At 38.5% G+C, this 27,608-nt stretch overlaps 1 protein-coding gene across 1 annotated transcript; it reads right to left on the bottom strand.

Annotated features, from left to right (window-relative positions):
- LOC146318453 (uncharacterized) lies at positions 1-27,271 on the bottom strand. The gene is made up of 3 exons (XM_084733153.1): positions 26,937-27,271; positions 7,883-7,945; positions 1-109 (listed from the first exon to the last, which is right to left on the bottom strand). Exons 1-3 carry the CDS (start codon positions 27,189-27,191, stop codon positions 11-13), a joined length of 417 nt encoding a protein of 138 aa, XP_084589279.1. The 5' UTR covers positions 27,192-27,271; the 3' UTR covers positions 1-10.
- Positions 27,272-27,608: the final 337 nt, after the last annotated feature.

The raw sequence follows: 27,608 nt of genomic DNA, 5'->3' as shown, positions 1-27,608 counted from the left end.
ATGGAGCTTTTTAGAGGTCCTGGTAGGCTGATTTTCTAGTCTCAGTAGAATTCATGGTGCAACAAAGCTGAGCTTCCACTGGTGCTGAAGATGTCATCCATATAGTCTCCTAGGAAGAGACAGAGGTCAGGTCAGGACACTTGTGTGGTGAAGTGGCCTCTTTTAGCCTTTCAACAACTCCTTTGTGTGTTTGCAAATGGGGGATGTGTGGACAAGTGACGACTCCGCTCAAGTGCTGGTGTTGGGCATGTCTGAGTAGCTCAAAGGACTACAAATGATGTAAAGATAAAACAGTAAAATAAAGAAATCAGGAATATTGGTGGGTTATGCATCATTATCACTGATGAAGATAACTCGACATGTGTCCTATAACTGTAGCCCTAAAGAGGAATGTGATATTTTCTCACAGGGGAGGTGGCACCACATTCAATCATTAAAGGAGTCTCTTTTTTGATCATTATTGTCCTCTATCAACTTTTCCAACAAGTCTCACTTGACACGTTTGAAAATCCCTCCTCTACTGCAGCCATTCCAAAATTTCAGAAAGCCATGGCCCAATTTGCAATTTGGAAATCTTCTGTGGCCCACCCAAACCTTTAATCACAATTCTGATCCACACACGAGACTAATCCAACCAATGATAAGATAAAAAACATGGTCTAATGTTAAAGTGACAGGTCGACAAATACAGTGTAAAAACAACATCAGATAAATGAAGAACAACATAGAATTTAAATCATATGGCTTTGTTCTATTAGCTTTGATTACTTAAAAAACATGCACATTTAATGGTAATTTCAAACTTAGAACATTATTTTTAAATGTATTTTTCATGACCTCTCAAAGCCCACCTGCAGGGCCTTCATGACCCATCAGTGGGCCCCAACCCACACTTTGGGAATCACTGTTCTACTGTGTTCTTTCAGCAAAAGTTGATTGATTTTTATGTGTATTGAATTCTAAATAGTGGGACTATTTTCAACCAAACCAAAGTTTTGAAACCCAGTACTATTTTTTTGTAATTGCAGATTTTCACAGGAATGCTCAGCAGTATTAATGGCAAACACTGTGGTCAGTGATAAAACCCCCCACATACCATAATGCATGGTTGATAGATTAATCAATGTTTAATTTAATCTTTAAGTTAAAAGGACAGTTCACCCCCTAATCAAAAATACACATTTCCCCCCTGGCCTGTAGTGTTACTCATCTATCTAAATGTTTTGGGTGATATAGGTTGTAGAGATATAATACTATATAATGGGATTAAATGGCACTCAGTTTGTGGAGCTCAAACAACCAGAAATTATTTTGAACACACCAGTGTCTCCTTCCAAAAAACATGACCCAGTTACTTAGGATAATCCACAGACCTTGGTGTTTTATCCAGGATTTTTTTTTTCTGGTAGAAAGATAGTAGTTGCAGTAGATTCTAAAGAAGTTCTGGTAGATTCTAGTGTAGAAAAAAAGTTCTTACATCAAACTGTTCAGATCAAGGTGTGTTGATTATCTTTCCCGTTATAATCAATACAACACCTCTACCACCACTAACTCCAAAGCTCAGCAACTCACACCAAAAGAATCTAGATGGACCAATAGCACTACATGTGAGAAGCATATTTTTGATTTTGGGGGTGAACTGTCCCTTTAAAGTAAATAATCCAAACTGAAATTTTTCCCACTGAAATGTTTCCAAATGCCTTCAAAGCCACATACCAGCTCAGTATTACACTGATTAGATAAATGTGCTGTGCAGTGCAGTGCAGTTTGCTGTTCAGTGCCAGTGTTGCAAAGTGGAAAGTGAGTGAACAAATCAAGGTGGAAGATGGGTGTGCAGTGCATCTGACTTCATATGGCAGACTGGAATGTGCATCTGATTCTATTTAAAACTACAGCCATGGTCAACACAGTGTGTTATGGTAGCCTCTTAAGCATACTTGAAAGGATAGCTTTACAGATTTTCAACAGGAAATTTCATACTAACATGATCCTCTTTTATTGGTTGTTGGTGTTGACTGGTTCTTCCTGGCTGTGGGTAATAAGCAGGCCTTTCTGTTTTTTCTCTTCACGTAATAATCACCAAAATAACACAACAGCACAATACATCCAAGTCTGGGGTTCACAGCATACCTCCCTCTCTACTGTTTGCATATGGTATTCTACTTCCTCATCCCCACAAAAACAATGGCAGACAGGAACTAATTGACTCAAGGGGACATGAAGAATCTACTTAAATACTGCATGCAAATATATAAATTAAATACTATTTAAAGTGCTATAAATGACACCAAACAATTATGTATTTACCAGTAACTTAATTCTGCATATTTAATATGCACATATAAGTGCATATTACTGTGGAAATATTCCTACTAATGTACCCAGTAAACTGTACGGCTTAATAAGAAACACAAAATTAACACATCAACTTAAGTAACCAAAATAACCCAAAAAATGTCATGTGCACAGTACTTAAGGTTACATCTATGAGGCTGTAACTTTGGTAGATATCTAGAGATGGAGATATTTGGATCTCATGAACTATGAAAATAGAGTACAGCAGTGCAACACAGTCATAACCATTGCTCTCTAATAGCTCTCAAAATGGGGTCATGGACCAGAACAGATTTAGGAATCCTGACAGAACTTAGTTGATATCTCTCTTGTTGCTAAAAAAAATCCACATTTTCTACTTTTACAAAAGTGAAAGTAAAAAAAATGATAATAAAAATAAAAATAATAAAATAAAAACAGTAGAATCAGCATGTCAAGGCTGTGGCAGAATGCCAATATACCCAACTGTTATCAGTATTTGCTGTTGGCTTGCCGGGAAATCGACGAAACCATATCATAAAGGTTAAAAAATACAACTCAGCTTCACCCACTTGCCATGTGTTTCAGTCAGCTCAGTGTGTAAGCATGTCAATCATTAACTGGCACTGTGTTGCTGAAAAGGCTGATAACATCCAATAAAGCCATTTAGTGCATCCCCATCACTAACCTGTTGGTTTACAGTAACAGCCTCAAATCTATTGGCATCTATTGTATCTGATGGATGACTGTACAAACACAGAGTGAGACGTGAGGTGGGGGTGAACTTTCACTGATGTGAGGTATAGCACTTGTTTTAAATGCTGCCATTTGCTCTGGAGCTGTTTGTTTCCCATTATTTAGTTGGCAGGGCTCTTGAACCAATATGTATAGGTTATCTTTGATGAAAGCACCTTTTATTATATCAAGAGCAGGATCTCAGGTAAGAGGAACTGCCTGCATTAATAGACTGCGCTCTTAATCTCTATTCTGCTGTTCTGTTTTGTTTTTGTTTTGTTTTTTCAGCCACCTACTCGTGGCTAGAAGTTGCTTTGACATTTTATTGCTGTTAAAAATGAAAAACCTGGATAAACAATGATGACAAGATTTCCGACTTAAAAGAAAGTGAGTCAAGATGACCTTCCAAAGAACCAAAGACAATGATCTCAGTTTTATCTTTATTTATTTGAAGAAAAATCTGGTTCAGACAACCAATTACTTAATAAATACCTTGATACAGCAGCTCTACTGGAGGGTTGTCAGTTGGTGAAAGTGCTACATAAAAATGAGTATCATCTGCATAATTCTATTAAAAAACAGTGGTCCAAGGATGGAGCCTTGAGGAACTCCACATGTCATGCTAGATGGCTCAGATACATAGCTGACATGTGAAACTAAGTATTCCCTCTCTTGAAGGTGCAACTTGTTCAACTCAAGACTTGAACGACAACTTGTCAGTTAGTATTACTGAGATCTAGAGGCACAAGCTTTTTACCAGTCAGTGTTTAATCAGATGTCATTTAGAATTTTAATGATAGTCGTCTCATATTGTGATAAGGTTGAAATCTAAAATGGCATCTAGAAGCCCATTTGCTGGTAGACTACCTTTCCCATTATTTTACTTCTAAATGGAAAATTTGAGATGATTCTGTAGTTGCTAATTATAGACTCATCTGTGCAAGGCTTTTTTTAGAGGATGCTAAATAACTGCAGTTTTCAGCGCCTTATAGAAGATGCCTGAAAAGAGGGAACTCCAGGTAGTTAAAAAAGCTCCCAAAAAGTTCCCAAAAAGCTTGTGGGCATTGGTGCAGCACACTGATGCCTTAAGATGCTGTACTGTTTCAAGAGTTTTGTAGTCAGTACTACAGGTCATTTTATATTACAATGTAACAGGACAATAGCATTATTATAACACTGAAAATTTCAGTGGTCAACATAACAAGAAAGAGAAGTTGTGTATGGAGGAGGATAGGGTCAGAGGATCATTTCAGGTAAGGTGTGTTCATGAAAAAATGGTGGTGTTGTAAGCTTGTTAGCAGCTACTCTTGCCACCATTGTAACAATTACCATACATTTAGAAATGCCAGATCTGTAGGCAGTAGGGCTGGGTATCATTTAAAAAAAGATGATACCAGTATCAATACCAGTACCCTTAAAATGATACCCACACCAATGGAGTACTTCTTCTTACTACTTCTTCTTACTACTTCTACTTATTCTTTATGAAGAATGTTTCAAGTAATTGGCTGCGAGACAAAACAAAACATGTAAACATGTAAATTTCTTTCTAGATATGGGTACAAAAAGGTTTGGTTAAAGGTATCATTTGATTGGAGAATGTTTGATACAACTTGGTACTGGGTTATTTCAATCGATATTTAAATAAGTTCTGAGTACCTATACCCAGCCCTAGGAAGTGGCAAGTTCTTCAATAGTCTTGTATTGTGAGACTATCAATGCAGTAAGTAGTGTGTCTTTTATATAGAGAGGTGGAAAATAACAGTGTGCAGGCTGGGGTGGTGGCGGTGGCTCCTATAGTGCCCCCAACTTTCATATGAGAGAGCGCAGTTTGTGTCCTATCACAGACCCAAACCGTGATCTTTCTTTAATCTCAACCATCCTGTTGTTGCTATGCACAGATACTGTAGACAGAGAGAATATTTATAACGCTGGCATTCATAAAGAAGAACCCCTGAAAAAAAGGTTTAAAATGAAGGACTCCATTGGTATCAGTATTACTTCAAGGATACTGGTATTGTATCCAGCCTCAGTGAACAGCAGCCTTTTAGAACTCTAAGGCCGTAGTCAACTTGTGTTTGGAGTGATGGTTGCATACATCCTCAGAAATGAACATATACACAAACACAAAGACGTGGTTAGACAGCTGTGGCTTAAGTCGGGGCCACAGTGTTATCAGAAAACATTGAGCATCTTGATCAGTATCAAGTATTCTTTGTAGAAAACTTATTTTACACAAAATGTTGATTGGTTGTAGAAATCACTTTAGAAGCAAAAACATACAACTGAGCTGGTTTGAAGTTGATGGACAGAGGCAGTGCCAGTTTGACAGCAGGTCTGGATATTTCACCTGTCCTTTAAGTTCTCCGTCTTCATGGATATGCAATAATAAACGTCTGGAGGACCTCTGACATCACTGACAATTGAACATTTGAATTGGGTGCACTGTTATCTTCATAATAAAAAGATTACGTTCATCTCGATGACAGCAGGGTTTTCATCCTGCATTTGGGTGGAACATCTTTTGCCTTTTTTATGAGGTCAGACAACGCATTGTAACAAACTACTGCACCACCAGCTTGTTAATCAGTCTGTACAGGCCAGCCATCACTGAGTGTTACTAGCTCACACCCTGCCCTGATCTTGACGTGGGTCGCTGGACAGGGCATGAAACCTCTGCTCTGACACTTTACCCTCATCTTGGTTACCCAAAGAGGTTTGAGACAGAGAAGAGCTCCTCAAGAACGGAGGGGCAATGCCTCAATTGTGTGCGTGTGTGTCCAAGCCCCATTGTCCCTGGTCCCTTGGTCCACTTGAACCCAGAGGGCCCCTCTTCGTCCTGACAGCATCCCGACCAGGTTCTGACCTCCAGACCACTGAGTTCAAAGTTCTAGCGTGTGTGTTTGGATTCAGCTCCCTAAGTTAGTCACACCAGTATAGAAAGAGAAGCCTATAGCAGGTGGCTCTTTGCTTTTTCTTGTCACTCCACATTTTGTGAGGTTAACACAGAGCTCACTGAGCTGGTAATGTGAAGTTAATACTCCTCACATCCACTGGGACCAGATGCCAGCAGAGGCATTTAAACAAGGCTGCATCCAGCTAATCTGATAATATGCTTTAAATAGAGTGAAACCCCCTCACCCTGACCATGTTAGTTCACACTGAACCCATGATTCAGTGAATCTCCCTACTGCTACTAGTCCATACCAAAGACATATGATGTTACCTGAGTGTAGTCAAATAATGTAATGTAGAAACCTATAGAAGGATGAATAACTTTAAAATATAAAATACCTTAATAGAGTGCAAAGTCTAGCAAATTCAGTTTAGTTAAAATAAATGAGAAAACTGATTACCAGGGGAAAACTAGTTGTGCATTACTGCCACCAAAAAAACATTATAGAATAAAGTATGAGGGCAAAAAGTACCAGAAACTCAGTGTAAGCAAGTGAAATTAGACTTGCATTAAATATTAAGTTAAAGACGCTGTTTAATTTAAGGACAATATTTGCTAAAATATCTGTAATCTCCCCCTGAAACCAAGTACTTACTTGTGTTTGGAGAAATATAGAAGCCATTGAATTTTTACTTTCCAAATGATTTACATGGTAGAAAAGACAACCACTGTCATTAAAAATTATTAGAGGTCTCCAGGGAATACCAGTCCTGTGCAGATAAGGAGATTACAGGGACTACAATGTAAGAAAATATTGATACGCTTGAATATCATAGTATGTCTTGTGATACTGTATCGATACATGCAAAGATTTGTGGCAGGGGTTAATTTTGTGTTGTGTTTAAACCCCTGACTGCTAGATAGCAGTGTTGCTTTTTATCTTCACTGTTTTTATTGCATAAAAAAGTAAACTTTTAAATCTCAGATTTTATGCATATCGTGGTGTGTTCTTTATACTGTAAAAGTTTTGTTAAAATTAGATGAAAAGAAGAAATCATCTTGCTTACAGAATCGCAGTATATTGAATCATTCCCCCTGTATCGTGATGCATATTGTATTGACCGATTCTACAGAAATACACAGAAATGCCCTAAGAAGTACACCTGCAGGGGCAAATAGTGTAACAGATAATGCAGTTAAAACAAATCATTTGGACACATTTTTCAGGTAGGCTGGCTCCAGGTGCCCCTAACGACCATCGTTAGAACAGAATGGAACACTAACGAGTGAGACCCCCCCAATGACGGTTGTTGGCTCACTGGGGTTTCACCCCACTCAACCCAAACGACTGTCGTTAGGCCTCACAATAGGGAGTGAAACCATTCTTGGTCTGGAGGCGGCCTCTCCTAGAGGATAAATAACTGAATTCCAACTACTGTTCATCAGACTAGAGCTGTCCTATCTAGTCTGATGAGCATGAACTGATGAAGCCTGCTCGGATGAGAGGCGAAACGTCTTCTAAGACAATTTTACCAGTCCAGTTGCGATCGATTTAATCCCTTAAGATAACTATGACCTGGATGAATGAGAATATTCACAGGCAACTGTCATTGGGAATTCATTCTTACAACCTATTCTAAATGTAGAAAAAAATTTCACATTAAGCTTAGCAAAATTTACTTTTTAGAATAATAAAACTCTGTTATGTCAAATAAAAGAGAGAATTAAGTAAAACTAAAGTGGATTTATGCCAACTTTGGCATGATGTTCACTCCTACATATGTGAAAAAGCAGAATAAAGCCTTTACAGGGAGCTGTGAGAAGTCTGATAAATGTCCTCAAATGATGTCACTTGAGTCAGCATCAGTGGAGGCTGAAAACTACAAGTTAAAAAAAAAATTTGCTGTGTGGACTCACAAAGTAGTTGAGCTCACTGACCTCTGCAGCCCACTCCTTATCTCTGCTGCAGGCTGCAAGTTTTGAGAAGGAAGGGAGAAGAATCTGTGGGAAAAAAAAGATGATATTTCAGGTTCTGCTGCATCAATTTTCATCTGATTTTGAAACTGTCAGTATTATAGGAGTGGGATGCTAAATTAGTGAAGTTCTCAAACAAATGTATCACTCAGTATGCATTACAAATTGAAGGTTTTGGGTTTGAAAGAAGTAGGTATCTAGGAAGCAGGGGTCTGTTGAATTGCACGCTGACAAATCAAATATTTTATAATTGTAGGGCTGCAACTAATGATTACTTTCATGATTGATTAATTGGTTGATTATTTTCTCAATTAATAGTTGTTTGCCTATAAAATGCTAGACAATTATGAGAAATATTGATCCATGTTTCCCAAAGCTCAAGATGACATCCTCAGACTTGACTTTGACTTCTTTTCTTAAAAAAAATTACTCAAACCAATTAATCGATTATCAGAATAGTTGTTGATTAATATAATAATTGATTAATTGTTGCAGCTCTACATAATAGATAATACAATAAATATATTCCTGAAGCTAACTGATGTAAAACATAGTGGTGTTGCTTTGATCACTTGCAGGTGTGACTAAAGAGCTACTGTAAAAAATAACAGACCATGAAGGTTCTGTAGGTTCTTCCAGATGAAATTTGTCTTGAATTGTGTGAACAAACATCAGAGAGGGTAATGACTGTCCCTGGTGTGAACAGCTCATCAATCACTAACAGATATGGAGTGTATTAGTTTTGTTAGCATTTCTGCTGGAGCCCTTGAGGTGGCTGGCCAAGTTACATAAGCATGCTGAATGGCAGTCAAACATTTGTGCTAGATAAAGAAGCCCTTGAAAGCTGTGAATCCACCTGTATGCTGTTTGTCTTCTCTCAGTGAGCTCCCACACGTTGTCCGACAGTGGTCAAATATACAAGTGTTGTCAAACACTGCGGCTGTTTGCAGTCTGCACTGAGTGTGCACCGTCTCTCTTTATGTATTTATGCAGGACAGTACATACAGTACATGTACAATCAGACAAGCAGTGGTCAGTTGCTCCCTAAGTGGCCAGTTTGTTTGTCAGTACTGCATAAAAACCTCCCCCCATCTTTCCCACATTTGATTATGGGGGTTGTGTCCAACGATTTCAGCAGGACTGTACCCAACCCAGAATTCTGTCAGTTGAATCAAATTTAGCTGTTGGACAGAGGCAAAAAAATATAAAAATGGCACAACTGTATGTGGCAGGGCACCAGTGCAACACAAATTATGAATTATGTATTTAAAGTGAAATGTTCCAAATCATTGTTTAGATTATACTCGTTCTGTTGTACAACTACTACTACAACTCTGTGATAAAAACACGCAGGGAACTATTTAACAATTAAAGGCACTCAGAAGCTAAACAATTTTCTGGTATGTGTGCATTGTGTTTTCTCCACTAGAACACCCAAGAAGGCACTTTAACCCATTTTGTCCACTGTAAGGGCACTTTAAGGGGCACTTTGTCGCATTCTGTCCAGTAGAAGGGCACCCTAGAGGGCACATTTTAATCGTTTGAGTACAGCAGAGCTATCAGGCCATGTTTTCTTGAACTTCCAGATTTTTGAAAAGGGTTTGGTGGGATGTTCAGGTAATATACAGTAGTAAACAAAGCTAAGTCCTGCAAGCTAATGTGCAGTTTGTTTGACACTAGATATTAAACAAAAGCCAGAGACTACATCATATTAAGATGCTCTGAGTGAGATATCTCAAAGCCTGACCAGGCAAGGACTGTCCTCCTCCGGGCAGCTGCCTCCATGTCAAAACTACTGCACATCCATGGTGTCTCCATGTATGTATCCTTTTGGCAGTATAATCCAGGCTTCACTCAGACTTACCCCTGGCCTGCGGCTTCCTGTACTTTACCAAGTGAATGGTATGACTTCACATAGTAGCAGAACGAAAGTGAGGAGAACTCACTCTGCAGCTACTTTGATGTTTAAATGGTTCGTTCCATTTAATGAAAGTCAAACAATAACACAAACAGACTGTTTGCTGTGTTCTGTCAGGTAAAATTACTGTTTTTGCCAATGGAGTCTGGTTGCTGATAGTTGGCTTATATAGCAGTTTCACACTGGAAAAGTCTGTTTGACAGTAAGTGGTAAAAAATATTCTCAATATAGTGTACACTTTAAGTGATATTGATTTAAAATACAGTTTGCTGCTCACTCTGTCCACAGCAGTACATTGCTTAGCGTCCTACACTGTTACTTCTGCTGCTTCTCCAAACTGGGGCGTGTCGCCTGCCATCCACTGTAGGTAATACACTGACTATGGATAAGTACCTCCTATAACCCCACTTCAAAAAATCCTAACTATTCCTTTAAGTCTAGAGTTTGCAGTGACTCCTGAGTCATGCAATGTTTCTTTGGGCCCTGACTTTGCATTAAACAGATGTGGACAGATGTGTTTATACTACACTGGATGTGTGCATTCTGTAGATGGACTAAAAATGCAGTCTGATTAGGGCTGGAGACAGACACACCGATCATTGCTCTGTCCCTGACACTAACAACTGTTTGTGTACAAGTTATGAATCTGACTTCATGCAGTAGTGAAGGAAAGATGATAAGCTGATCCACTGTGGACCACAAATGTCCAGAGACAATTTCATTGTAGCTATGACTCATTTAGATATCTCTGAACCAACTTGTTAAGGGATGAATGGACAGAAAGTTGTTAAAATTGATTCAAATTTAGATTAAGATGATATAAACACCACTTCTACTGCAGCTACTACTATAACTACATTTGCAAAAACAGATAATGTAATCCTTAAAATGAAGAAACTAATAAATCAGTAATTTATGAACATGGTTTGGTTTGCTCAATTTTTTTTTTTTTTTAATTTCTAAACTTGCTCTGTGCCAGAAAACCGCCTTGTTCCAGACAAGAATTCATAACTTCAAACTTAACTTTGAAATAAAAAACTAATAATACCTACTGATAACATAGGTGTAAAAATGTGCTATTATAATCATTTTAGCTGTACGCTAAGGATCTGTCTCACTTCCTGATTTAAAATAGGAGGGAATACTGCTCAAGAACTGGTATGCTTTCTACTTCATTCAATAATATTTCTATCAGATGTGTCTCAGCTATAACATGTCACCTCTCTAGTCCTACTAAATCAAAGATAAATAAGAATTATGATTTAAAAATGTGTATTTTGATTAACATTAAGAGACTCTGAGACACTTTAAAAAATAAAATGGCTGCTCACTATGACAACACTGACATGAAAAAATGTAACATTTTGTCAACTCTGTAAGACGTCGACCTTGACAAATTTTCCATTTGAAGGAGTTGATGTCTACATTTAATAAAAAATGTAATCACTAGGAGGTTGGCCTGTTACAAGATTTAACAGACCAGAGTTTGATCTTTTAAAATGTATTTTTCAGCATAATTAAAGAATAAAAATCAAAATTCCCTCAACATACAGTTTTGTCCAAATTCTCAAGAATGAAAAAAATATAAATAAGTATAACAACAAGACAGATTTATAAATCTAGTGCCATACACACACACACACACACACACACACACACACACACACAGGACTGAAGCAGTGAGCGGCATGCTGACATACGTTTCATACACACAAAGACACACGCTCTGTCTTTTCAACTTTTCTTTTAATATGCAACACAAAAGGCACGGTGCTCCAGCTGTGCAGCAAATATGAGTTCCATTCTGGGACAAAGCTACAGAACAACTTTCTGCCTTCGACTCCGTCCAATGAATAATAAAAAGCTGTCTCTCTCCCTCTCTGTCCGTCTCTCTGCTCCTTTGAAATGAGCTCAGTACATTAGATACAAAGAGGATAATTCAGGGGCTCTGTTTGTTGAGGTGGATAATGTGCCTCATACTGGTGCTGCATGTCACTCAGGTCAGTGCTTTGTAGAGGGCCAACATTGGCAGCTGGGTCCGTCCACCCACTCACACACACACATACACACAATTATACTGTGTGTGTGTGTGTGTGTGTGTGTGTGTGTGTGTGTATTCTGTTATTTGTTGAGAGAGATAAGGAGACTCCTGTAAAGTGAGGTTGCAATAGCTGAGTTTCCATCTGATTATTATTTGGATATTATAGTGTTTGAATTTGAACAGCTGAAAGGAAACATGGGATGGAAACTTGAAAACAGATTAAATGAAAATCTAGACATTAATTGAATGATTGAAGTTAAATAATTATTGATGTTGCAGTGTAAAGTCCTGGGTAGCAGTTTAAAGGCAGTTGACATTTTTTTTAGTCAACTTGGTATATTGGGGCTTTAGGAGACTTGGATTACACCAGACAAGGACTATGGAGGTACTTTATGTTTTTATTCTGTGCTTTTTTTTCCATTTGAAAACTGGTCACCATTCACTCCCATTGTCTGGGAGATTCTGCAACACTATTTTCCTGTGAAACTCCAGCAGTGTTCTGTGGACTAACAAAATAAACCTGACTTTCAATTAGCATGAGGGTGAGTAAATACTGACTGAACTTTCAAATTTGGGTGAACTATCCCTTTAAGCTGTTCTTGCTCAAGCTCCAGCTGGTGCTATATGAAAATAATAAATAAATGAAGGAGCCCCTAAAGACTGTACACATCACAAGCATTTAAATTGACATCATCAGCATCTGAAACTGAATTTAAGAAGTGTCCATTCAAACCTGTCCTGCAGGGTAAAAGTCCTGTGTTTATCTGACCCATCCATCCATCCATCCCACCTCTTCCATATGCTGACGTCCCTGCTCTTTATACTACATCTTCAAGGGATTCACAGTTAATTAAAAATTTTGATCAAAATTGCATTATAGTTTTCTGAAATTTTCAAATCACAGGTGCAATATCTGTTAAAAGTAAAATATATATTAAAAACTTTTAAATGAATGAATGTTGTGAGGCAGGGATGTCCTGTCCTACAAATCAGATTCTATAGACTTCACCTTCATTTTGTACAGATTCTTGCAAAAATCACACCATAGTCATTTTAATATGTTTTTTGAAACAAAATAAGAATAATGACCATTACTTCTAACATCATATTGCAATTACAACTCACATGACGGTGTTCAGGAGCACAGGTGGCTGTGATGATTGGTCAGCTCCTGTGAAACTTGCAAAACAAAATTGCAAGGTTGTGCAGAATTCACGGAATTTGTTGATTTTGCATGAATTGTTGTTATGTGTATCCAGGTGGTGAGGTCATGGTGACAGCAGATCAAGATCAGATGTCCAGCTCACCAGCAATGCTTTCCAGCTCCTTCTCCTCGCCTGGCTCCTTGCAACATAGGAGCAGCAGTTCCACTCTGAGCTCCCACCAGGGACATGCAGAGACCTTTGGAGGGGCAGGTGCTCAAAGTTAAAAGGGGGCCACGAATTTGCTCCATGGTGCTGATTCATAATCTGCCCTTTATTATTTGTAGTGCTAATAATAAAGTAAAAAAAGAATAAAATGATATAGAAATCGTGTATTTAAATGTATTTGTGCTTTTATTCAGTTTGACTATCCACTTTGTGCAAGACAGCAAGGTTATAAAAGTTATATATTTTATATTTATGCATATTATATTGAATTTGTGTGTATAAATACAAATGTTAGAAACAAGTACTGATATGTTTAAATGAGAGGTTGAGAAAATCACAATTCAAATTCTTCTAATTATTATTGTTATTGTTGTTGTATTTATACTGTAATAGTCGTAATTTATATGACTATGCATGTACATTGCATAGTTTTAGTGAAATAATAGCCTATGCCTCATTGCCTCTAGAAACATAGGAAAACACTGCAACTCACTTGACAGTAAAATGATACATCTCTCTAATGCACTTTGCCCTTGACAAAAGAAACATATAGAAACTTTTTCCCCTCAGCATGCTGTGTGTGGTTAACTAGCGGCTATAACTTATGAGAGGTGTGTGCAGAGTCACAGGATGCTCACGGATCGTATCATAGTTTTGAGTCACGGGTCAGATCATTTTTCGGATCAGCAAAAAAGAAAAAAGTGGTGGGATTAGGGTTAAATTATTTTAAAAATGCACTTGTGTTTGATCTTTGTCTGTCTGTAATTATCACCATAGTTATGTAATGTAATAATAATGATAATAGTAATGATAATGGTAATAATATTAAAAACTTCAAACTTATACAGTGCTGTACTATGTATATACTATACATATATTAGATCATTATACACTGTACAGTATAATACACAACTACGCTCTGAAGTCTGGCTCAATGTCCCGCCTACAGCACAACACATCTGATTGGTTAGAAGTCATGATCAATCAATCAGCAGACACACTGTGTCACAGACGGGGTGAGACAGAGCTGCACCGGTGAGCAGAGAGGAGCTGTGTAGAAGTTAAGACAGCTGATATCACCAAAGTTTCAATGAACATCACAGTTTTATGATCTGTTTCTTTGGTGATAGCATAGTTACATCAGTGAAAAAAGTTATGGTCTGGATTTCACTCAAGGCGATGGACGGCTTTTAAATCAGTCGCTCTTCACAGAGATGAGCTGCACTCAGCAGTATCTGTCCTGTCTGTTCACTGTAACTCTGCATTGAGATTTCGCATATTATAACTTATACAAAAGTAACAGTGACAGTAAAACTATGATGCTCACATGTGGTCCGCGGATCACACGCGTGCTGAACTGTAGAGGGCGATCCGTTGCTTAGCAGCGCTTAGCTACAGGGCACATCTGGGCAGTGAGGGCACATCTACGTGGTTCATGTGACCAACCGAGGGTAGATCTGAATTATTATTATTTTGTTTTATTTATTATTTTGGGCGACACAGACAGACTTTTACACACATACTTACAACAAACAAACAAACAAACAAACAAAAAAACACTTTGACAAAAGGGCACTTTGGGCATCAAGGGTCAAAGGGGCAGGTGCTCCAGCACCCTTCGCCCCCCCCCCTCTGCACGTGCCTGGCTCCCACTGTATGACCTCTAAAAGTCTAATAAATCCAAAAAAGCTGCTGTACCACCAAGCTGACCTGTCCTGTTTTATCTGCATTAAGTTTGCATGCTGTTGTCTCATGTGTCAATGGGGCAACTGAACAACACTGACTGGTTGTTTGCACATCACTTGTAGCACCTAGGACTATAACTGGCTATTTAAATGATTGGCTATTTGCGTGTCACTCATAGCCTGCTTCATTATCAAAGGACATGGCAGGCTGTTGATGAGCCAGGGGGGAATTAACTGACCCTTTGCTAAGCACTGCCCTCCTTATTTACTGTTGCTATGCCTGCCAAACTTTCCATTCTTGGACTGCATTTATGCAGTTTACAGTGATAAGAGTGGCAGACTTAACATCAAAATTGGGAGTAACTGTTAAAACATGAGGTCTGTGATTCCTTAGAGACGCCAGCAAAAGCAGAATCTCATTTCTAGCTGATGATGGTGGATTTTGTTGACTTAAAAACTGACTCATAAACATAAGTGTAAGTATACTTGGCTGATGTAAGCTAATGCTTATGTCAGCCGAGTCAGGCGAGAAGTTTCCAGCTGACAGTTTAATGTTTCCATCTGACATGTTTTAAAACATGAACACTGTGAAAGTGTTTATGAAAAGTTAGCAGTAGCATCATACTTGATATGACGTTAATGTTAATAGACTGAGGCTAAAGCTAGCTTACATCTCAACATACATTGGTCAGATGGTGAAATACAGCAGGTATATCTACATGATAGATGACAGAAATACACCCATTAATGTGGGAACAGGAATCACAGGGACTTGATTAATGCAGCGGACTTTGAGACAGGTCACCCAGCCAGACCACAGTCATGGAAGAAAGCCGGGATAAGAGCTAAGCTAATCTTGCTTATACCTGAGACAGTGAGCCAGAGAGAGATTCATTGTTGTCAGCCCACTTTGTTTCTGCATCAGCCCACATCCTCCTCCTCAAACCCCCACAGAACAAATGCAGATGCAGGGGTATCTAACACGTTTGTCTGTAGGTGAAGTCACTGCAGCTGGTAAGTTAGTGTTCATTAGTCAGCCATGCTAACTTTTTGCAGCTTATGTTAGAGCAGATGAAGACAGAGTTTAATCCATTCACCATACGTGTGCTCTTGTGTTTCACATCTTTGAGAGATGACAAAAAAAGATGCCACGGTCCAAACTCAAGGAGCCCTTCTCAGAGCCTCCTGCACACCTTCAACATGGACAGAAATGGAAAGCTTGACAGCTCTAATTACAGTTAGTTATTGCGGTTCAACCTATGATTGAACAGTTGCTATTCAGAGGCAAGGCTTAGCATTGAGGCAATTACATGCTTTCATGACGGTTTGCATTTAGTGCATTGAAGTGAAACTATCAAACCTTGTACTACATACCTTGTACTTTCTTATTGCTATTGATCATGTGTGTATCTCTGATAGATATGGCTATGGTTTTATTGTCCAGGCCTAGTCCAAGCTGTTGTATTACACAAGTTGGTAGTGAGAATGAGCTGGAAAGGTTACTTACACACAAATATAACTGTAGCACTGTGAAAGATGGTTTGTGTGTTTGTATATATGTGTGTGTGTGTGTGTGTGTGTGTGTGTGTGTGTGTGTGTGTGTGTGTGTGTGTGCCCCCTCCTGTACCCTCTCTTCCCCCCATCTTTCCCTCTCAGTTTGGTTTCATTCACTGTGAAAGACGTCAGTAGCGTTTTGTATGCAGAGATCATATTTGAGTAAAGGAAATCGTCACTTTTTTCCCGAAGTGAAAGGAAGCTTTTCTGCCTCCACTGGAAGGAGTCCAGAGCCTTTTCAATACAGCGGAGGCAACAAAGGCCCCCATAACACCCACTCTCATTCAGGTTGGCAAAACGACACAGTGACACGCAAAGAAAAGGACATAAAAAGGTGGGGAGAAAAATCAATTCAGCCAGTGTCAGAAGTCACGCTTCATGAGGCAGAGTGTGTGAATGCTAACTGCATGCAGTCAGAGGCATGACAGAGCGTCATAAACAGCCCCGACAAAAGAAATAACACAACAATCACGCAGGGATTAGTGGCTAGCATCTGGGCTTCAGTGTGTGTGTTGCTGTGTTGTCCAGAATGCTCTGCTTGGTTGGCCAGTTGTAGTTGTTGTTCCATGTGTTGGTGTCTTGCTGGCTGACTGGCCCTGGCTAATTGCTGGCATGCTTAATCTGTGTGGGCACTGAGCCATTCACCTTGGCATCAACAGATGACCACTCCTATCTGACTGTTTTCATCAGCTTGTTTGGGCTGCAGCTACAGTGTAGGCACTGTCACCAGAAGTGGGAGAAATAATTACTTTCTAGATCTGTAACAAGCATTATAAGCCTGGTCTGAATTGCAGTGGAACTATAGGGAGCTTGGCTCCCCTGAAAAGGACATGGGCTCCCCTGGAAGTCTGCTTTGGGTCATTTGAGAGGAGATCATAAACACAATATTCCTACAATATATTAGTAATAGTGAAAATATGCTGTTTGTCAGTGTGTTTCATGCTTATTTGCTCATAACGTTATAATTTCCAACCATTAATTCGTATAATGCACATGACATGCCCCCAGTTTGGAGAAGCAGCAGGAGCACTGGTGGAGGAAGCTAAGCAATGTACTGCTGTGGACAGGGTCAGCAGCAACACTTATTTTAGACACCTAAAAAAAGACATATTATAATTAAATTTATTAAGTATTTACACCATTTTACCTTGTAATCAGACAGCCTTTTCCAATGCTAAAATGCTGTTATATAAGTCAAACATTACTCTCTTCAAAACCACCTGACTCCTTTGACATTTTGCCTCACAGAACACAGGAGTTTCTAGTCTACCACTGCCTTGAGTGGTTAGTTTGTGTCTGTTATTGTGTGACTTTAAACAGGTTAGTTTGGATTTGGCAAAGATAATCACAGTAGGAAACAGCAGTCAATTTTTTTTCTAATCAAATGAGCTTAAACTGAGTACTGATCTATGAGTATTACATCCTTTCAAGACAACCTAACATAACTCGGGATTTGTTTGTTGGAATCTGAACCAAACAAACATGTTTTCTTATATCTGGAGAAGATTATTTGGCCAGGACATCTCTGCAGGACTACAGTACCTCATTATAAGCTGTTTTTTAGAGTTTTAACATTATTTATATATAATTTACGATTATATTTCATTTATCATGATGAAAAAGTGAGATTTGGTTCTGCAATCTGTATACTGCACTTAGCCATATTGCAATTTCAATGATATTGCATTTCCATCAGCCTTTTCTTCAGCGATATTTCAAAATGTGCATAAAAATGCATTATTTTAAAGTACTTAATTAAGTAGAATGTGCATTGAAAATAAGATGGGGTACCGACAATGTTCTCTGACAAACAGTTTAAAATGAAACTAAAACATTTCAAAGACTTCCTGTTTTTTCTATAGCAGCCAATAGCGGCTCCAAATTGTCAGATCTCCTCCCACCTCACTGCTGATGAACACAGATGAATTCCAAACATGCACTTTGAAGTGGGAGTAAATTTGAGGCTCTGTTGTGTGTTGTAACAGAATGTGGAAGTGTATGTTTAAAGAATAAGCTAATCCCCTTTTACGACTGCTCTGAGTCCGCCTCGGGGCTGAGCCTTTCAGCTGCCTCACTGCAGAGCTCTCTGTGCTCTGTGTGGAGATGAATAGGGACCACAGTGTCTGGAACTGGCCGCCACTAGCCTGCCAATCAATTTGTTTAACTCCCCAGGCGAGGGCAGTGATTGGTGGACCCTGCACACACACTCCCTTCCTGCCAACAAAGGAGCCCATATGCCCTCCCAGCAGGGGCCGGCCCTGATATGGGGGCCCATGCATTTAGAGACCCAGTTATAGGAATTTGGAGCTAATAGGATGAAAGGACTACCATCAGTGAATTGAAGCACTGAGCAAATCAAGTGGAATGCACATTCAGGGTGTCACTCATCATCCAGCCTGCAGCTCCACTCCACACTCCCCACAGACACACTGCACCGCTGTCAGCAGCCTGGAGCTTTAATTCAATTTCAACTTATTAAACATGTCTAATGATGAGATCATTGCTGTGCAACCGTGTTTCTTAGGTGAGGTCTGCAACATTAGATTTTTAACCATACATGTAATTTAGTGTGTTTAGTGTGTGGTTGCTTAGTGTTTGTTAGGGTGGTGGTAGAAGACTGTAGCCTGCAGATTCAAAATGGGACAGAAATGTGTTAGATGTAACCATAAAACCAGGCAGAGATGTTCTAACAAAAGGCACCATTGATTTGCATTATGGGAAATATAGTTTGACCTTACTATGGACTAAAACAGGATATGTAAGCCTCTGCTGCATCAGTTTGACATCTGTTGCAAGTCATCTAAAATTACTGAAGTGTAATACTAAACAGAGCTGCAACAATTAGTTTATTGTATTGAACTGAATTGAATTAATTGATTTGTTGAATGCAGGTCTAGGGCAATTCATTGACATAATCAATGTCATTGGTAGTGAAAGTACATCAATTTGCATAACGTGCATAGATGCATCACTATGAACTGCTGCGCCCAGTCAGAGCATGGATTCACCCGGAGAACAAGCTGCAGAGAGCCTCGCCACGATCATCTCAAGTGTGGGAGTATTTTAGACAGACTTATCACAGCAGGACACACTGCTCTCAAACCTTAGATTTATATCCTTCAAACTGAAAACTAAGGAAGAAAGAATAAACTCTTATAGACATGTGCATCCTGCAGGCCAAATAGCATATTGCAAGAATGGACAAATGAAATGGCAACATTAAAGAAGATAAGTTAGATATTTATAATCAGACAAAAGAGTGTTTGAGGAAATCTGGAAAGCTTTTATTACATTTCTCAAAAATGCAAGCATCTTTTATTCTCTCATAGAATATTATATATAATCACCTTTGGAGGAATGACATTAGGAGTACTTCCTAATAATTTTCATGTCAGTCCTACTATTTATATTTTGTTTTACTGTTGTGTTGCTGCTGTCATACGTTCACTTTTGTTAGTTATATATGAGAGTTTTATTTTTGTGTTATTGGGAAGTGTTGGGGAAAATTGTGTGGTATGAGGAGGGAAGATTGTTTGTCCTTGTCATTTGTACTGATAAAATGAACAGATTTTACAAAAAAATGTGAGGATTTGCTGCTTTTCTTTGCCATTTATGACAGTAAATGAAGAGTCTTTGAGTTTTGCCTGGACTAAAGAAGCATTTTAAAGAAGTCACTTTTTGTTGACTAAACGATTGACTGATTAATCATGAAAATAAATGGAAGATTAATTGACAGTGAAAATAATTATAATCCTGTTGTATGCCTTTATTCTTAATGAGCCTTGAGTATTTTTAGCAACTGGATAACAAAAGGTTTTTTTTTTTAAATTCTACTTCATCATTTCTGTCTCAGGAAGGTCAGGCAGGTGATCAAGGTGGGTGATGGCCACAGTCTGCAGTTCACATCCAGATCCTTACATGTGGTTAGATTTATGCAACACAAGCGCTTTGGTTAATGTTTGGGAAATATCATAGTTTCAGTTCAACGTTAATAACCACACTGGTTTCAAGACTCTGCAATACAGTACCAGTAACAATACTCAATACCTCAGTTGATACCACAACAATAACTTTAACAGCAACAATAACTAACTTTTTAAAGTTTTTTCATTCATTCATTCATTCATTCATTCAACCTTTATTAACCTCTTGGGAATACATTGAGGGTCGGCCCTTATTTTCAATATTGCTGAGATTACATTAGGCAGAAAAGCAGAAATACAATAGAAACAATACAGGAAAAAAACAAAAAGATGATAAAACAAAAATTGCTTAAGATAATTCCTAGTTAAAAACATTAAAATTTCTAAGTGTATTTTTAATATCTCCCAAAGTTTTCAGACTCAAAATTTATTTATAATTATTTATTTGTTTTAAAAAAGTGAACACTGAACACTGACTAGTTTTGCAGGTGCAAGCCAAGAGAATAAAGTCTGATACTACTGGATGTTAGCATTGTATTGTTTTAAATACTGTGGAATTAAAAAGTATTGTTACTGTTAACAACACATTTTTTGTGTCTCAGTGACTGATGAGGACAACGTTTAAAACTGGTACAGTAATGATGGAGACCACTGCAGCCATCAGCCGTGAAACAGTTTGTAATATAACCGAGTGCCATCAAAGTGCGTCCGCTAAAAGTGCCACTGAAGAGCTCAGATTGTTCTTCTAAGTGTGTGACAACATAAGAGAAAGAACCCCTACCCTAAATTCATAGATGTGATCATTTTCTGACTCTTCAAGTCATTTCTCCCTTCTGCTTCTCTGATGTCCCATTATAATTACTATTATTATTTTAATGATTCAATTATATAACAACTAATTTACCTGAAAATAAATCAAAAACTTGTCTGATTAATATTTCAATATTTTATTCAATCATCATCCTGAAAAATAGACACACAACACACTTTAGAATAATGATAAAGTTAGTGTGATTTCCACTCTGTTTCATAGACTCCATGTCAGATGCCTGATCAGAAAATACTGGACCTTAAATCATAAGGAGCTCTGATGCAGATTAATAAAATCATTAATCACTGAACTGGACAATCAGTATTCTGACTTCAAACTTAAACTGGTTATAACATGAAGTTATTTCATCTCTGGAGTCATATCCAGGTAAGATGATCTCTGGCAGAGTATAATACTTTTTATTGTTTTACTGCTGACTGAAATGAATTACAGACAGTCTGTAACATTAGTTAAAGCCATTTCTGTCTCATATGTGGCTGATAAAATGAAGAGACAGTAAAAAACGGCAGAATAACACCGTTAGATGATACATGGTGTAACGTTAACAGCAGCAGTGCAGACATGACTTTTAACATGAGGGTGATGAAGATGTAGAGAAGATGTAGAAAATCTATCTTAAGTGACTTCTACTGTTGCATCTCTGTTTAAAACACTCACACACTTTAGATGATCGTGGCAAGTCTTGCTCTCTGCAGCTTGTTCTCTAGATTAAACTAAGCATTTTAAAGGAGTTCCTACACTCTTAAGATCTTTACAGGTTAAAAAAACAGCGTTACCATTGAGTTACCATTTAACCAAGACATGCTGGTGCCTAAATATAAGCATAAGTTATCATATTACAAGATCAGATATGGAAGGAAAATAAATGTTGTAGTTTTACTGATGCATTTAGTATCAACATCTTTGTGACTTCCCAGATATGTTCATTATCAACATTTGAACAACACTCTATGCTGTGTATATTCTACACTCTGCAGTGTTTGCTGATCCTGAAGGTTGTGTACTCTACACGTCTGACACACACAAAAAACAACATTGTCGTAGAGTGTATCACAATATGGTCAGTGGCAACTGCAACAGCCAAGCACTTCAAGCATAAGTGTATTAATAATTAGTGTATTAATAATTAATCTGTGCATTTGATCCATTTAACTTGGATTAGTGTTCATGACACTATGAGTGTTTCTAATTATCCCAACAGAGACATATTTTGATGCTTCTAATTGGGTTTGGGAGCTTTCTGTTAATATATTTTGGATTAGTAAAATCAAGCCAATTACAATCTAACCTCTCAAACATATTGAACCTAATGGATCTGAGGGGATTTGTGGAGCAGATTTATCTTCCAGAACCGTCGCTTTTACATCTGTGGGCCATTTGATGCCTGTAGCTTTGCTCTCAATCACAAAGCTGATTGTTTTCACCCAACACAACTATTTGGAAATAGTTGTTAATCTCCGTCTCTGGTCGAGTCTGTTTTGGTCAGACATAATCTGCCAGAGTCTGATTGAGCTGCATAATCCCTGGATGAGGAAATGTATGGTCCGGGGTACCCCCCCCTCTCACCCCCCCAGTCTCTATTGGATATCTCTGTTGGTGGCTGGAGATGTGACCCCACCCCCGTCTCCTCTGGCGTAGCTTCTCTACTGTATGAGTCTGCCCTGGGGGCTAAACAATATGCTCCTATTTTTTTAATTAATCAAAACCTAAATCTGTGTCTCTGAGAGCAGATCTGACCTGGCTGACTGATGATGGAGAGCTAAGAAGCTGATTGGCTAACATTTCTTCCTCCTCCTACCATACATCCTTCCTCTCTTTCCTTCTCTCCTTTCCCCTGTCTAGTTCCCTTCTTCTCTCCTTTTCCCTAGGTGTCATATGAGGAACTGATTCAGGGTCAGTAGTTTTAATCTGTGATCACTTGTTGCAGTGAGCAGGCGAATTGCAGAAACTGATCCCAGCTCAGTGTCTGGAGCTGTCCAGCAGTAGTGTGCAGCCGTTGGAGATGCAGTGACGTGGAAGTGACTGACAGCTGGGCCGGTCCAGGAATGAATGGAGGATCAACAGACAACTGTGAGCTGTGGGAGGAAGGGGGTGAGGGTGTGTGTGTGTGTGTGTGTGTGTGTGTGTGTGTGTGTGTGTGTGTGTGTGTGTGTGCTACTGCAAGTTAGGCCAGACTGAAGGGTTTTTTTGGTGTGGTTTTCAGGCCATATATATACACTTACATATCTCTAATTCAGTGGTCCCCAACCCCCGGTCCGTGGATCAATTGGTACCGGGCCGCACAAGAAATAATTAATTATTTCTGTTTTATTTATTATCTGAGTCTGAACGATCTTTTATTTTGAAAAATCTTTTATTTTGAAAAATGACCGGATTCTCTCGGTTATATCTCGGTCACTTGAGCGCGAAAATTTAACAGCCTACGACTTCCAAGAAAAAGAAAGCTTTTAACAGACAATACCAGGAGTCCTACTTGAAATATGGATTTATCGCGACAGGTGATTCCCACACACCAATCCCGCTCTGCATAATATGCGGCGGCTCTTTAATGAGGCAATGAAGCTTTCAAAACTGCTTCGCCACTTAGAGACCAAGCACCCTGGATTAAAAGACAAGCCCCCGGAGTATTTTGAAAGAAAAAAACATGAACACGAAGGACAGAAGAAATTACTGAGGGCCACCACATCAGTAAATGAGAATGTACTGCAGAGCTTAGTGGCTAATCGTATTGCTAAGGCTAAAAAGCCATTCACTGTTGGTGAAGAATTGATCTTGCCCGCCACTAAAGACATTTGCCGTGAACTTGTAGGAGAGGCTGCTGTTAAAAAGATGTATCTAAAAAGATGTATGGTGTATCTGCATCTTATTTTGAAGGCATGTAAACGTTACCATAGCAACCACAATCAGAGAGCGCTAGGGCAGTGTTCGCCAACAGAGGGAGGTGAGGGAGAGGGGAGAGGAGGAGAGCTTGTGAGTCTCCAGCATGCATGCAGAAGCCTTATCTGACGGTTCACACTGGCAACTTTATTTCAGCTGTTGAAAAATAACATTCATGGAGTGTTTAATAATAATAATAAAAGTGGTGTGTAGGTATATTTAGATAGAGAAAGAAATGTGGAATTGCTGGTTCTTGTCATTTATTTATTTTTGCACGTGAGTTTTTTTTTAATTATAATTATTATTTATTTAATGGGCAGAGAGGATGTTACCAGAGACTTTATTCACTTTACTGTTATGTTCTAACATAAAGAAAAAGAAAAGAAACTCTGGGTAATAATTTGTGGTTGTGAGATGTGGATTCTGTCTCCCTCATTCATTTTTCATTTCCTGCACTTTGTGCACCCTCTGCTGGCATCATCCCTCATATCTGTATATGTTGTTTCACACTACAGGTTTAAAAGGTCTTAATAAACCTAATTAGTTTTGATGTTTTTCAGTTTAGATTTTTTCTCCTGTGTTTTCAGTTTAACTAAAGCTGCAAAATCTGAGCACGAAAAAAAACATATTTTTTTCAGCTGTCACTTCATAAATCTCTCTCTCTCGCTACATATACATATGTATATACAAATATACTAGTGGTTATCAAACTTTTTCCCCCTTAAAAAAAGATCTCTGCACACCTGAATGTGCAACTTGAAAAAAAAACACAGAAAGACTCCCACACACTGTCTCGCTTTCTGCTGAGTTATTAAATATCCAACGTTTCAGTCTGGACAACTTTCATCAGGTATACTCAGAGTATACCTGATACAGACACCATCACAGACACCATCACACACTTCTAGTGAGTCACAAGTGATGATTGAAAGAGATCATTTAATATGAGGCCATTTATTGTGTTTGCTTTAGGAAATATATCATCTTTAACATTATGACATGTCAAAAAGATATTTTGATATGTCTGAATGTCACTTCCACCATAGTGAAAACTACACTGCTAATAGTCAGCACTAGTGATTAGGCGTTAAATTGGCGTAGACACCTCACAATGCCCAGACAGAAAAACTAGCATGTCAGCCTTTTTGCCAGTGTCCTTATTAATTCCATTTAATTATTGTACTCTCTGGTTGTACTCAGAGGCTCTGCTGTGCTGTTGACCTGAAGTCTTCAAGTTGTTTGTTTGTCGAGAGAAGGACTTATCTTGACTTCAGTGGTGCTGTCAGTCTGTTCCTTTCTGTCTGATGTACTGTAAAGCAGGTGACTCTGACACTCCTCTTTTCCCAGTCTTGATCCACCTGTTTGTGCAGTTCACTTTACCACAAGGTGAAACAATTTCACCTAACGTGTAAATTAAAGGCCTCTGTAATAGAGAAAATATTAAGACCATCAGAAACTAAATTCACGTCTAAACTTTACCAAGGCTTGATGGAGTCTTCTCTAGACAACACTCTCTCTACTAAGAGAAAATAGGAAGTTGATCTTGAGGAAAACATGGCACAATCTCTTACAATTCAAGAGTTTGCATACAAAATTTTACAGTCCAGCAAAACTGAACATTATGCATCCAGAAATATCCTTTTTATGTTGGAGATGCAAGAGACAAAAGGGGTCTTTTCTGCATTTGCTATGGTCTTGTTGTAAACTCACCCTCTTCTGGTAGGAAATATGTTCTGTTATTTCATCAAGTTTGTGAATCAGTTTAATACCTACTCCGCATCTCTGTCTACTTGGGAACTTTAATGTTGGTGATTGCCATTAAAGGTAAAGTAATCTTGCGTTTATTGCTGCATTTATTGCATTTCTATCTCATCAGAGTGGAAAAGACTCTGAGCTTCAGAATAAAAACACTTTTTCATATATGTGATATCTAATGTTTGTTGTGGAATTTGCCTCACTTGCCTCACTAGCTCTTAGAATGTTCCCTGATTCTCTCTTTATATGGGTCCTGCAGATAAGCGGTCCGGCGGGAAACTTGGAGGGAATTTTAATATTCAAATTGTACGATAATGATAAGCCATGTGATAACTACGTGGTAACAGGGCTGTATCGGGATGACAGTGATTTTTTCTTTTAAAAGCATACCTGTTTTATAAAAGCCAGCTGCATATTGTGTTACTCTTACGTCCTTTCAAAACCATGAAGACATTTAAAAGCTGTGAAAAGGGCAAATGGAAAAAAAAAAAAGAGTTCATATACCTTTTATACAAGTGTCATATACTGTACACCAAATATTGGGCCTGTTCTGTTCAGATGAGACAGCCACATTTAAGGGATAGTTCAGCTTTTCTAAAGAAACTTGAAAATATTCACATTTCAGGAGCTGAAATCAGAAAATTTGGAATTTTTATCTTTAAAAAAATGACTCAGAATGAAAAATTGATTACTACAATAGCTGGTCATCAATTTAGGATGTGACAACTAATTGATTAATTGACTAATTATTGTAGTTCTAAATTTGATCATATAAAAGATTAGAACAGTCATCGTGGATGGATCATAGGAAAACCCCACTCTTAACTTGTATTGTAACTACCATAGTTCACAGGCTCTTGCATATTCAGCCTTGAGTGGATTACACACATCCTGCGCTTGTACCCCATTGTTTTGTTGAATATAACATCCCAAAAGACTTTTAATCAGGTCACAGAGATTCCTGTAATCAGTTACACAGTGGTGAGGAAGCATGCAAAGCCTGAGGATCATGACAGGTTATCCAACACTACACCACACAGATGAAGAGAAAGTGAAAACTCACCTTGAATATCTGAGCAGCCTCCTCCAATGCCACAGGTTGATCACCAGCCTTCTCTCCCTTTTTCACAGATCTTTGGGATCCATCTCCACTGTTCCTCTTCTGCGTTTTGTTCGCCCACCTTTTCACAGTTTTGTGTCTGATCATTTGGACTTTGTTTACCTTGTTCTTCATTTTCTGTTCTTCCTGCTTCTCTAAACCAGAGGCTTCACTTTTTGCCTCAGCCTCTCTGCTCTCATCACCTCTATGAATCTTCATCTTCTTGGACTCCTCTGTGGACAGTTTGGCCTCTTTTCTGGTCTGATTCTTCCCCAGAGCTTCCGTTGTCCTTTCTTCTCTGCCTCTGTCCTGCTCTTTGTCCCTTTTCCCATACTGTCCTCCAGATTCTCCACCTCCTCTCTTAGCTCTTTGATCATTTACCTTCTGAAATGTCCTTACTACAATCCTCAGTGTTATCTACCATCTTTGTCTCCTCCCCTATTGTTTTTTATTGAAAAAATTTAAGCACAGATTGATTTTCAGTGAAGAATTTCTTTTATAAACTAAAACGTAATCCTGAAAGACTGTATAATAATGACTGAAGTCAACCACAGAGGTGGGTGCAAATACTTTGTTACTGTACTTTTACTATTTTTCAGGGATCTGTACTTTACATGAGTATTTCTTTTTCTGACA

This window comes from Lutjanus erythropterus, chromosome 12, assembly GCF_056507025.1.
Source record: "Lutjanus erythropterus isolate fLutEry1 chromosome 12, fLutEry1.hap2, whole genome shotgun sequence".
Classification (NCBI taxonomy): Eukaryota; Metazoa; Chordata; class Actinopteri; order Lutjaniformes; family Lutjanidae; genus Lutjanus; species Lutjanus erythropterus.
This window is presented reverse-complemented; position numbering and strand designations above follow the sequence as displayed.